This window comes from Chlorocebus sabaeus, chromosome 4 (assembly GCF_047675955.1).
Source record: "Chlorocebus sabaeus isolate Y175 chromosome 4, mChlSab1.0.hap1, whole genome shotgun sequence".
Taxonomy (NCBI): Eukaryota; Metazoa; Chordata; class Mammalia; order Primates; family Cercopithecidae; genus Chlorocebus; species Chlorocebus sabaeus.
In genome coordinates this window covers 23,984,327-23,997,535 of record NC_132907.1, presented here as the reverse complement: position 1 = coordinate 23,997,535, position 13,209 = coordinate 23,984,327, and the positions used below count along the sequence as shown (strand labels likewise).

Genomic DNA, 13,209 nt, shown 5'->3' with positions numbered 1-13,209 from the left:
CCTAAGATGTATTTCTTGCTTGTTACAGGATTTTATATTTTTTTGTGATGCCGTTGCATCATGGATTAACCCAAAAGATGATCTCAGAGACATGTTCTGTAAGGTAACTAATAAGTGTTTATAATGCGTCATCTTGGGACTGTTAATATCCTAGTGGAAAACTTTAAATTATGTTTACATTTTTTACAAAACTTAGGCTCTTCAAGTCAGTATTGTTAGTTTATATATATAACTCTTTTCTTGGTAACAAAGGTGGTTTGATCTTTTCTTAAAATACAGCAGTGACTCCTTTGTGTGTGTGTGTGTGTGTGTGTGTGTGTGTGTGTGTGTGTGTGTGAGAGTGTGTTGGAGTCTCACTCTGTTGCCCAGGCAGGAGTGCAGTGGTGCGATCTCAGCTCACTTCAGGCTCCACCTCCCAGGTTCGTGCCATTCTCCTGCCTCAGCCTCCCGAGTAGCTGGGACTACAGGCGCCCACTACCACCATGCCCAGCTAATTTTTGTGTTTGTAGTAGAGACAGGGTTTCACCATGTTAGCCAGGATGGTCTTGATCTCCTGACCTCGTGATCCGCCCACCTCGGCCTCCAAAAGTGCTGGGATTACAGGCGTGAACCACCACGCCTGGCCTAGCAGTGACTCCTATCTGTAAAGGATGCACTTTGAAAGTATTTTCCCAAGTGTACCACTAGTTTAGGTGGTCCCATTATTCCATTTAAGGAAAATAGTACATGTTTTTCAAGTGGAAATGGAGATTTGGAGTATAATCTGAAAAAGAGTAAATCTAAATGGCCGCCACAGGAGTAAGCCCATGTCATTATTTGCTTTGTTTATGTTTTTGGTGGCGGAGTCTCGCTCTGTCTCCCAGGCTGGAGTGCAGTGGCATGATCTCAGCTCACTGCAACCTCCGCCTCCTGGGTTCAAGCGATTCTCTTGCCTCAGCCTCCTGATTAGCTGGGATTGCAAGCACGCACCACCATGCCCAGCTAATTTTTGTATTTTTAGTAGAGGTGGGGTTTCACCATGTTGGTCAGGCTGGTCTCGAACTCCTGACCTCGTGATCCGCCTGCCTCAGCCTCCCAAAGTGCTGGATTACAAGGCATGAGCCACCGCGCCCGGCCTATTTGCTTTGTCAATACCCCCTTTTGATTAACTCATCAGTACTCAACCACAGTAAAAAATAAAATGCAGTTACACATTTGAATCACCCAAGATTAAAGTTAGTGAACTGTAGTTTGTCATGAGCTCAAAGCTTGTATATTTCCAGTTTGAAAAAATACTACATAAAAATTGTATTACTTGGATGACTTCTCTACTTCTCTGTTTTTTCATTAGTATGGTATCAGATTGCTTAGAGTATGTCTGTTACTGGAATACTTGCCAAATTCTAAACTTCTCAAAGCAGAGTTTAAGCATATGCTATGAAGTACTTTTAGGAAAGGCAGGTGTATTAGTCCATATTCAGGCTGCAGATAAAGATATGCCCGAGGGCCGGGCGCGGTGGCTCACACTTGTAATCCCAGCACTTTGAGAGAGTCCGAGGCAGGTGGATCACCTGAGGTCAGGAATTCCAGACCAGCCTGGCCAATATGGTGGAACCCCATCTCTACTAAAAATATGAAAAATTAGCTGGGCATGGTGGCGGACGCCGGTAATCCCGGCTACTCAGGAGGCTGAGGCAGGAGAATCGCTTGAACCCAGGAGGTGGAGATTGCAGTGAACTGATATCGTGCCGTTGCGCTCCAGCATGTGCAACAAGAGTAAACTCTGTCCCCCACAAAAAAAGAAAAAAAAAAAAAAAAGATGTGCCCAGGATTGGGTAATTTACAAAAGAAAAAGATTTAATTCAACTCACAGTTCCATGTGGTTGGGGAGGCCTCACTGTCATGGTGGAAAGTGAAAGGCACGTCTTACATTGCAGCAGGCAAGAAAAATAATGACAATCAAGTGAAATGGGTTTCCCCTTATCAAACCATCAGATTTCATGAGATTTATTCACTACCACCAGAAGAGTATAGGAAAAACTGACCCCATGATTCAATTATCTCCCACCAAGTCCCTCCTACAACATGTGGGAATTATGGGAGTACAATTCAATATGAGATTTGGGTGGGCACACACAGCCAAAACATACTAGCAGGGAATGGTGTAGAATCCTACAAAGTTTGAGAATTGCTACTTTAAAATGGATAAAATTTATAAATAATAAAATCAGTTGTGTTGGATTTCAGAAACTATGCAGATCTGTTTTTCTCTTTTGTTAGTGATAAATTAATGGTTTTTCACTCTTACAGATCCTTCATGGATTTAAAAATCAAGTTGGCGATGAAAATTGGAGGCGTTTCTCTGACCAGTTTCCTCTTCCCTTAAAAGAGCGTCTTGCAGCTTTTTATGGTGTTTAATCTAATACACTTAAGCTGCAGTCCCAAAATTAGGGGTAAGTTATAAGAAGTTTGGAAATTTTCAGGATGAAGAAAATTTTGTTAGGGCTATCATTTCAAACTACTAAATAGAATAAAAAGCTATTTGTTTTCTATAGAAGTTGAATAAAACATAGCCTCATATCATTCTATCTTGCGCTTTAAATTTAAAATTACTTAAGTGGGCCAGGCGTAGTGGCTCATGCCTGTAATCCCAGCACTTGGAGAGGCTAAGGCGGGCAGGTCATTTGAGGTCAGGAGTTTGAGACCAGCCAGGCCAACATGGTGAAAACCCACCTCTACTAAAAATACAAAAGTTAGCCACGTGGTGGTGGCACGTTCGTGTAGTCTCTGCTACTCAGGAGGCTGAGGTGGGAATATTGTTTGAACCTGGGAGATGGGGGTTGCAGTGAGCCAAGATCGTGCCGCTGCACTCCAGCCTGGGGGACAGAGCAAGACTCCATCTCATATAAATAGAAAATAAAATTACTTAAGTGAATCACTTTCAGATTTATTACCTCTGTGGTCTCATCACCAATTATGAATCAGCTGTTCTAAGACAAGGTATGAAATAGTTCTCGATTTTGTAATTAGAGCTAAAAATAGATCAGTATCTTTTATTCCTGCCTTTTTATACTCCTCTTCCCTTTCTTCAGAGGCAGGAGAAAAGGGGAGTGGGTTGCTTGTATTTCTACACAGATGGATTAACTGCCCTCTGTGAATTCACATGAACGTTCATAAATGGCCAAAATTTGGCATCAGTGGGTAGTAGAGTTCTGTTTGTAAAAGGACCACTGTCAGGTAACAGTTTAATCTCCCAGTAATCTTACCTTATTTCTTAATATCCTTTTTATCATTAAAACTGTTTAGCATAGAAAAAAGGTCTTACCAGGAAAACCAAGTGACTGGAAGATAGTGGAAATGACCAAATGAAATAGGATCAGAATGAGAATTAGGAACATCAAGAAGGCAAGTGTAGGCAGGGTGTAATGGCCCCCATCTATAATTCCAGCATTTTGGGAGGCTAAGGTGGGAGCGTTGCTTGAGCCCAGGAGTTTGAGACCTGCCTGGGCAACATGATGAGACCTCCATCTCTATGAAAAAAATTTTTAAAATTAGCTGGACGTGGTGGTATGCACCTATGGTCCCAGCTACTCAGGAGGCTGAAGCAGGAGGTTTGCTTGAGCGCAGGAGGTTGGGGCTTCAGTAAGCCATATTCACCCCACTGCATTCCAGCCTGGGTGACAGAGCCAGGTGCTATCTCCAAAATAAATAAATAAATGTTAAATTTGCTTTTCTCTCTTTTTTTATGTAGAATTTGTTTTTTGATATTTACTGAATGTAGTAACCCTACTGTGGTAATGAACACTTCTAGTGCCTTCTAGGCTAAAATATCAGACAACCCCAAATAAAAAATGCTCCTTTGTGTTTTGATAGGTGGAATTTTTGTTTGCTTAATATTGAGAATACTGCGGGGGGGTGGGGGGAAGATGGTGTTTTCATTCTGAGGGTTGTCCTAAAGAAAGTGCTACTTAATTTTCAAGAAAATAAGGCCACTTGTTATATAATAAATAACCAGTTCCCATTGGGTCCCATTTTGCAAAAGGGGATAAAGAATTAGACTAATAGCATCATACAAGCCTTATTTCATCTATACAAAGTGTTGTACGCCTGTCTGTACAACTCTGCTACCCAGCTTGGCCTCACTTTCACACCTGATGCAGCACAATTCAGCACCATAAGAGAAGGAAGCAGTGTAGTTATAAGTGACTAACATGATCTTAGGCAATTTGTCCAAACTTCTCATTTTCTTTATGGGTAAAGATAGTATTCGTATTTGATTAATTTTGTGCTCCACTGGCTTTGAAAGACAAACGATCGTTAAAGATAAAATTGTTTTTGTTCTTTTTCTTATAGGTCCTTCAGTCTTGGAGACTATGAGGGAGCCTCTGCACCCAGGGAAAATGTTACCCTTTACAGGGGGGAAGGGTAAACCAGTAGGGAATACAGTACAATCCCAACCCTACTGGGAGGGGCGGGAGGGAGGTGTTGCCGTCACTGTATTAAGTCGATGTTGGGAAACGTTTTAACATCTGGAGCTTTTGTGGGTGGAAATATGTCTCCAGTTACAACTCCGCAGTGGATGTGAAGAAGCAAAAAAAAAAAAAAAAAAAAAAAAATCTATTCAGTCTACTCACAAAACAGTACATTGTGGAATATTATGGGGAATTGTACCAAAACAAGAACCATATAAATGATGCCTAGGGACAAGAAAGAGGAACAGTTCAACAGCGCACAATAAAGGAAACCTAAGAATGGGAGTTACAAATAGTAAAGAAGCTTTTTTTTTTTTTTTTAATTTAAAGTTTTTTTATATAAGTTTTCCCACATGATGGGGCCTTGTTTTGCATGTTGGTGAAGAACTACACAAACAAAACTAATATAGTTAAAATCAGCTTGCCTTCCCATAGTAGAAGCAGGTTCTTGGAAGTTACAATTTAAGGTACCCCAAAAAAGTTGGAAATAAAGCAAAACAAACATAAACAATGAAGCACCCTGTGAAATGCCAAATGAGTCACTCCTTTTACCTTTTTTGGGATGGGCAGGGAGGGAGGAATAAATGGGGTTGGGCATATCAAACTAAAGATGACATCTTAATTTTGCATTGAACATTAATGTAGCAGATATAATTTGATGGTTATACTTCATTAGTTAATTTCTAGGCCAAGATGTTATTTTTTAAAGTGCAGTTTAAGGTTCAGGCATGCATTCTGGCTCATAGTGGTTGAAAGTAATTGAAATTAGTGGGAAAGTAGCATGCTTGCATCACATAGAGTGAGATTGGTATTCATTTACCTATGTTGCGCCAGTTTGTGTTGCAGTTTACCAATTCAATATAGCCCTGCATTTAAAGTTCCTTTTTAAGATTTGTGGATTTTATTTTTTATTAAGAATATAGATATATAAAGTACTGTAGTTACAGGTAGGCCTTGAAATATCTTTTTTAGGATCTGTTAGGATAAGATTGATATTGTATCGTGTGTAACCTGCACAATGTGGAAAGCTGATATACCTGTGCAAAATCTTTGCCTCTGTGCTGTCAGTGTGATGTGCTTTCTGCATGGTTATATACTACTAGTGATTTTATCAAAACTTCTAAAATTTAAATTACATGGTAAAAGATCTGTAAAAGGCTGCATAAATGTTAGTTGGCACATAAAGACAATTGTAGAAGTTGAAAATGATTGCTATATTTCAATGTTTATTCCCACTCAACATACTGCCTTCTAAGCTTCCCTTTTTTGTTCAAAGCATGATCTTAAAGATATGTTTAAGTTAATGGATGTAATGCAGGGTTCCTACACTGTATTTTGGCGCATGTTGGTGGCCCTCTGTGCCCTAGATATATGCACACAGGGTGCAAGTTAAAAGCTACAGAGTGAAAGTTGGTTTGGATCCTCTTCATTTCATTTGTTTAGCTTTTCTGTTATTTTTCTCTACTTACATGTATTCCTGTGAATAAATCCTTGTTAAGTTAACCCTTTACTTTTCCTTCCATGTGTATTTTCTTATATACTGTGAATGTGAAAACCTAACTGGTACACTTGATCTTGTGTTCATATGAAAGTGCAAGTCTTTATTAATTTGGATTGCCTGAACAGTGTATCCCATGATGAAGGAAAATGGAGAGATTTTTCTTTTTAACTCTGCTGGTCAGAGATGAAGCCACGCCTTTCCATTTTTCAATGCTGCATATTTAATCTGCAACAAAAATGTTAAGCCATAACAGCCTTTTTATATTTTAGTTTGTCACCTTCGCATTGCAGAATAAATACTGAGTAACCATTTTTATAAGCAGTTGCTCCTCTTTGCATGGTTCTATTCTCTAAAAGTGTTGAATGATACAGCCATTGCACTGAAGTTTGAGCTGTGTGCGTGTGAATTTATACTGTTTCAAAAATTTCAAATGCATGGTAGCATGCAGAAAGGTTTTTGTTATTATGTGTGTGTGTGTATTTTTTTGTTTTGTTTTGTTTTGTTTTTTTTGTTTTAACACGTTCTTTCACGTTTCCTCTACTTTGGCTTTGCAAATTTCAGTCTGTAGAGCCTGAAATTAAATTATTTTATAGTGCCTAGTATTTTTTAAATTATAAGTTGGATTCAGAGGGTATACAGCATTTTGCTTTCTAGTACCATTGCTTCACTGGGGGCTCAAAATTTTCCTCCCTGTTAGTCTTTAGTAACTGAGTAGAGTAGCTGTTTTATTCTTAGATTATAGTGATATTCTGTAGTGTTTCAAATACTTAGAATAATATGAGAGCTAGTTTAATATTCTGGAATAGATAATATTTTAAATTGAAATGACCAAATTCAATTTAAAACACATAAAAACAATCTTCAGTAAAGTTTTTTTAACCTGTGGTTGACAATTCTGTACTGAGTAAAGGCAATATTGTCACCTGTCTGGTTAAAAGTTAGTTTCCAATTAGGCAGATGAATAACACTATTAAAAATGCACCCAGCTTTGTAGTCACTTGACATTTTTTTAATTTAAATGAAATTTAATTTGAAAATAATAAAATTAGTTAAATATGACTGGCAACCTGAATTTGTATTGGGATTTTTTGTGTATTTTTCCCCTTGAGGTTATTGTTTCTTCCTAATTTATATTTCAGATACATAGTGTAGAACAGGAATTTGCAGAAGCCATTTAAGTTATCTTTTGAGGTAAGCTCTGATTTAGCATTTATTCTGATAAAACCTAATACATCATGGGATATATATAAAGCAACTTAATTCTTGTGTAGTCTTAATAGTTTTGAATGTTGACTGAATGTCTATGAAATTGTGAGTTTGTCTTTGTTACATTCCAGTGTTTCTGCCTCTTGGCATGCTTAAAGCACGGCTTACTTCATCTGCTCCTTACACACTAAAACGCTGTTAGTGTGCTCAACTACAGAAATAGCCGCTGCTAAGTGATGTAGATTTTCTACTTGAATATTTTTATGTTGTAGGAACCTCAGGAGGTCAGTGTTTACTGTTTTATATATGCCTTCTTTTTCCTGTTTGAGCTTCTCTCTTTGAAGGATTCTAACAGAACAAAGCTGCTGATCAACCTAAGTTGGAAACAGAAAGTGTAATTAATATAACTTAAATGCATGTTTGGCAGTTCCATGTTACAGTCCATTAGTGAGTGAACTTAGTGACACAGGTATTCATTTATTCAGGAAAGAATTTTGCTTTTTGTATTGTCTGATCTCTTCAATGACTTCATACTGTGTTTTAAAAAAAAATCACTTTTTTATATTTTTTGGTTGGTTATTTCCCAAATAATCAACATGTAAATAATCTTTTAAGAGCCAGTTCTGATGCTTTACATTATTGCTACTTGATTTTGTTACGCAAGTTAGATTTCAGAAGAATAGATTTTAAAACACTTAACCAAGCCATTACATCTTAAAAACAAAACAAGTAGCATACATTTTGTAATTAACATATTGATAAACACTGTGATTTTTTTGGTTAAGACTTTTTCATCTGAATTGCTTAAATTGCATATATTGTAAAATAGGATCAGATGTATATTTTAAACTAATTTCAATGGACTTTCCTCTTGAAATGCTTTGTCTACTCAGTTATAAAATATTCAGATACAAGTTTTATCTCAGGTGAATACTCTTGTATTGTTTTTGCTTTGGTGACATGCTTATAAAGGGTCATCCTACTTACATTCTTTGTTTTTTAGTGTATTTCATTGAGACTCTTTCCATTTAGTCTGATTTTTTTCCTAATATTCTAGCAGACTGGGGTGGTATAAAGCCCTCCTGACAAGCCTTTTGCGTGCAGGTTTAACTGAAAATGAGCTACATTTGGTCCTCATTTTCTTCAGACTCTCAAATAGGAAAGTGGACATTTTTCTCCCCTATATAAAATTATTCTGCCTAGCAGAAAAGCCAGAAATAAATTAGTTACATCTTAAACTCTTTAGTCTAAATTTAAGTCCTTTGCCATGAGGAAAAAGTGTTTTTTTGCTTCATATGGTTAATCTATATTATTCATATTGAATGTATTAACAGATAACGGTGCAAAAGCATTCTTCCCAGGGGAAGAGTGTATCATGCATAACTGCAATTTAAGTCCTTCCTTTGATAGTACTTTAAAACATACACAGCTTTGCTTACTGAATTATTTTTGCAAATAATACAAGGCGGGGAAACTAACTGTTGGTACTAGTATTGTTAATGAAGTGTAGGCCTTGGAACCTTTAAGAAAACTGGTCTTCAGATAGTTATGGGCCTGGGATAATCTAAATGAAAGGTTAGATCAATAATGAGCTGTGTTGTTAACAATATTATCTGGTAATAATACCATGCAATATAGCATTGTATACCAACGTAGTGCATTTTATACTGTATTAAATGTGGAGATACTTCTAATGCCTCTCTAAAATTAAATTTTACATAAAAGTTAGTTTTATTCACCTTTAGGCTTTCCAGGTGAGTTCTGACTAATTTTTTCAATCTCATGTAGATCTTTCACCCATTAGCATTATTTACGTAGATAATTCTTTATGCCTAGTTATTATACATGTTAATTTTAAAGGTACACATTTAAATTACACAATTGTTCATTGTGGTTTGTATTCCAGAATGTATTTTGTTTTTTAAAAGATGCATAATAGCTGAATGTATGCATGACTTTGAAAGAAGTTAAAATGGTGATTTTTTTTCACCTCTTGTACATTTTAAAACCAAGCCAAATCTATTTGCCAAGCAGTGTATCACTAATAAGAAAAGCAGTTTTTCTTTTTATTGCAATTTTTGTTTATCTACCATAGAATTTCCCTATACTGTGGCTTGGTATTATTCAAGATTAGCTATTTCGCAGGTCTTACATCTTTCTGAACGCCTATTATAATATGGTTAGCCTATAAGGCAGTGTTGGTCCCCTTCTAATGTCGGCCTCATAAAGGGGTTCCACTGTACTTTCCGCATACTACTATGTTGTTGTTTTCCTTTATGGATATATAAGCAAATTGAGCTTGGGTGATTTTTATGGAGACAATAATTAGACAATACTGTATGATTAGTTTTACTTAATAGATTATCATCTTGTGAGAAGAGATGTTTAAACGTGGTAAATGACTTCATATTACAAAACAGTTTTACACTTAATATGTTAACATTGGGTGCAATAATTTAGTAGCATTAGCTTTAGTTATAAATAACTGGATCTTTCTGCTGACAACTTAGGTTGTATGAGTTATGCTTAAAAGCTTTAAATCTGATGTTTCGTGTACCTGCCACACTATGTTAGAATGTGTCCTTCAAACATATCCTCCTGCAACTTCTCAAACTGTACTAAATTGATATTTCTTGAAGTCTAACTCTGTGCTAACAGATCTCCATTTTAAATAGAATACGGTTTTAATTTTTGATAAGCTGCTGAATTTTAAAGAGAGTTTTTTGGGGCCACCAAATATTTTGGATCATGCAGAGAATATATATTGTACTGTAGTAATTTTGTATTTACATTTGTATGATGTGACATAATAGATGTGAATGTTAATCACTGCTTGACTATGTTAATAAAGTTGTTTAACTATAGATGTTGCACTCTGATTTTTAATGAAAGGAAATGAGTTTTCTTTTTCCCTCTTACCCCATTTTGGATCTAGATAAGCCTTATGTTTTTGGGGGGTTTTCCCCTTGTTTTTAGTTTGAGGTTTTGTTTTGTTTGTTTGGTTTTTTTCCTTAGCTTACACATTAGTACACTTTTGTTGTTGAACATCATTTATTTCTTAAAACAAGTGTTATCTTATTTGCATAGTATAGTAAAAACCTATTTTTCCACATTTTAACTCGATGTGTTTTAAACAGTTGATTCTAGGTTCAGCTGTTTGAGGACGGGGGAGATGTATTGTGTAAAAAGGGAATTAAAGGTGAAATTGTGAATATAAAATGTTGATGTAAGGATAAATTGCATGAGTGTGTATGAGTGTATATCCTGTTAAGCCTTCCTGTATATCCTTCAAACAATTAAGATTTGTAATTTTGGGAATTAACACTTATAAAAGTAATTTTTTCTTCAGGTTGTAATCCATTAATATAGTTGCATGTTACTAATTAAATGTATATTAACATATTTCAGGGAATATGTGTGCATAACTGTCATATGGTTTTTGTTGTTGTTGTTTTTGAGATCCAGTCCTTCTCTGTTCCCCAGGCTGGAGTGCAGTGGCGTAGTCTCATCTCATGGCAACCTCTGCCTCCCTGGTTCAAACGATTCTCCTGCCTCAGCTTCCCAAGTAGTTGGGATTACAGGCATGTGCCATTGCGCCCGGCTAATTTTTATATTTTTAGTAAAGATGGGGTTTCACCATGTTGGCCAGGCTGGTCTCGAACTCTTGACCTCAGGTGATCCACCTTCCTTGGCCTCAAAGTGTTGGGATTACAGGTGTGAGCCACCACGCCCGGCCTTGTCATACAGTCTTTTATCTGAGATTTAGAACAGGAAAGAGCCTAAGATTACATCAGTACAATGCAAAAACTTTTAAGAGAAATGAGGCTTGGGTTTCTTTTTCTTTGTTACCTGGCCCTGAAAATATTTGAGATACTTCTGTTGTGTTAACAAGAAAAGAAAATTGGAACTTAGATACCGTGTACTAAAACACATCCTCAAGAGATTAATATTCCAGAATTTTAGGACTTAGGTTGTGGGGAAAAGATAATTAAAATCAGCCTAATTCTTGTTCAAGATTAGAAACCAAAAGTCGTTTCTAAGTCGTCAATATTTTAGTGACACTAAAGCCTTATCCATTTTATGCAAATGGTCTTTTTCTTCTCAGCTCAGGTGATTAAACCATCATAATGATAAGTGAGTAAGCCTGGCTTAATTTTTAGACTGGTGGGCATTCTTGTAATGAGTGCATAATCAGTATGACTCCACAATTTCACGTGGTTTAAGAATGATTGGAAAAGTGGCAGTAGGATCTACACAGCTAACTTTTAATTTCCTTTGTGTACTATACAGTGGAATATGGAATTGCCAAAGCTCTGTCATTTTTTAAATTCTTAATTTGAGTCTTGTGTTAATTTGATGTAAAAGTTTAAGAACCTCCTGAAACATCTCCAGTATGTAGATAGACACAAATAATTTACACATTACAAATTGTAAATTTTTTTTTTAATTGAGAGGAGTCTCGCTCTGTCTCCCAGTCTTCAGTGGCACAATATCCGCTCCCTGCAACTTCCACCTCCTAGGTGACAGAGTTTGGCCATCTTGGCCAGGCAGGTCTCAAACTCCTGACCTCAAGTGAAACGCCCATCTTTGCCTCCCAAAGCGCTGGGATTACAGGTGTGAGCCACCACCCCGGCCACAGTTTGTAAATTTCTAAACCATTGGCAAGAGCAATACAGAGAAGAGTTGTTACGCTGAGACCCTTTAGGTTTTTGTGCCAGTCAGTTCATTTATATGCATGTGATGGCAGTCTTACGCTGATGTTTTAAATCTTAAGTATTCTTTTCAAGCTTTGTGTTACTTCTTGAAGAACTTGAAACAATTTTAAGAAAGACAAGTGAACAGTTAAATGAATAGTAATAGAACTACCTAGTGATAACTACTAATATCCTTGTGTACGTACATAAATATATGGTGAGTTTGTGTTTTTAGTTATATCCAGAATTGTGTAATATACATTGACACACCTACGTATTATTCTATAAGCAATTTATGCAACTATACTGTTGTTGGACATTCCGAAGTTACTGCTAATTTGTCACTCTTAGAAATAAAGTTGTAGTGAGAGTCACAATGCTTAAATGTTTGCAAACATCTGTAGCTATTTCTTAGTGAAACTAGCAGGTCAAAGGTAGTTGGTGTAGTTAAATTACCTTTCAGTTAAATTGTACTAATTTTCATATCCAGCACCAACTTCAGTGGATTCTGTCATGTGTGCTGTAAGTTGTGATTTAATAGCATGATTTTCTAACTTTAGGAAATTTTACATACAAAATCTAGGTTTTTATATTACATATTTAACAGTTGTTTGAGTCTTACATTGCAGGCAGTGTTCCGTGATCTCATGGAGCTTCACATTCTCTTTTAGGGAGACAGATAGTAGTGTGTTAATGGTGGCAAGTGCCCATAAGGAAAGGAGGAGATGGAAGGTGATGATAGTGGGGGAGGTTGCTTTTTCGAATGGAGTAAGGAAGTAGGTCTGAAAGGGTGCCATATGAGCAAAACGCTGAAGAAATGATGGATGTCTGAGGAAGAGTATTTCAGATAAAGGGAGCAATAAAGACAGATGTCCCAAAAACCGTAATGCGTTTGTGTAAAATAAATGAGAGGGTTCTAATTTGAGCACCCAAAGTAAGGGAGAAGAGTAGGTTAGATCTAAGAGGTAACTGGAAGGCCACATGGTATAGGTGTTACATGTGAATGAAGTAAAGGGCCATTGTAGGGTTTTGGGTTAGAAAAGTGATGTAATTGAAAATAGACTATAGCACAAAGGTCAAAGCAAGTAGACCCTTTAGGGAATGCTATTATGAACAGGGAAGAGTTAATCAGTGGCTTGAATCAGAGTGGTAGTGGGGAAGGTGAAAAGTGGCTGGATATGTTTTGAGGAGGAATCAACATTTGCCAACAATTTGGGTTGTGGAGAGAAGAATCACAAATGGCTCTTAAGACTTTTGGCCTGACTTGAGCAGCTGGAAGGGTGGAATTTACCTTAACCAAAGTAGGGAAGATCTGGCATTTGGTTTGAGACACCCATGAGAAGTAGAGTAGGCAGTT

The 13,209-nt window shown here is 36.7% G+C and overlaps 1 protein-coding gene across 3 annotated transcripts in view; it reads left to right on the top strand.

Annotated features, from left to right (window-relative positions):
- The window catches only part of TNPO1 (transportin 1), a 97,682-nt gene extending 87,660 nt beyond the window's left edge, over window positions 1-10,022 (top strand). For all 3 annotated transcript variants that reach the window (XM_007974971.3, XM_007974985.3, XM_007974979.3), the window contains exons 23-25: window positions 29-103; window positions 2,290-2,432; window positions 4,333-10,022. In XM_007974971.3, the coding sequence (XP_007973162.1) occupies window positions 29-103; window positions 2,290-2,397 (183 nt within the window). In that variant the 3' untranslated portion in view covers window positions 2,398-2,432; window positions 4,333-10,022. The remainder of the gene's footprint in view (window positions 1-28; window positions 104-2,289; window positions 2,433-4,332) is intronic.
- The last annotated feature ends 3,187 nt before the right edge of the window (window positions 10,023-13,209 follow it).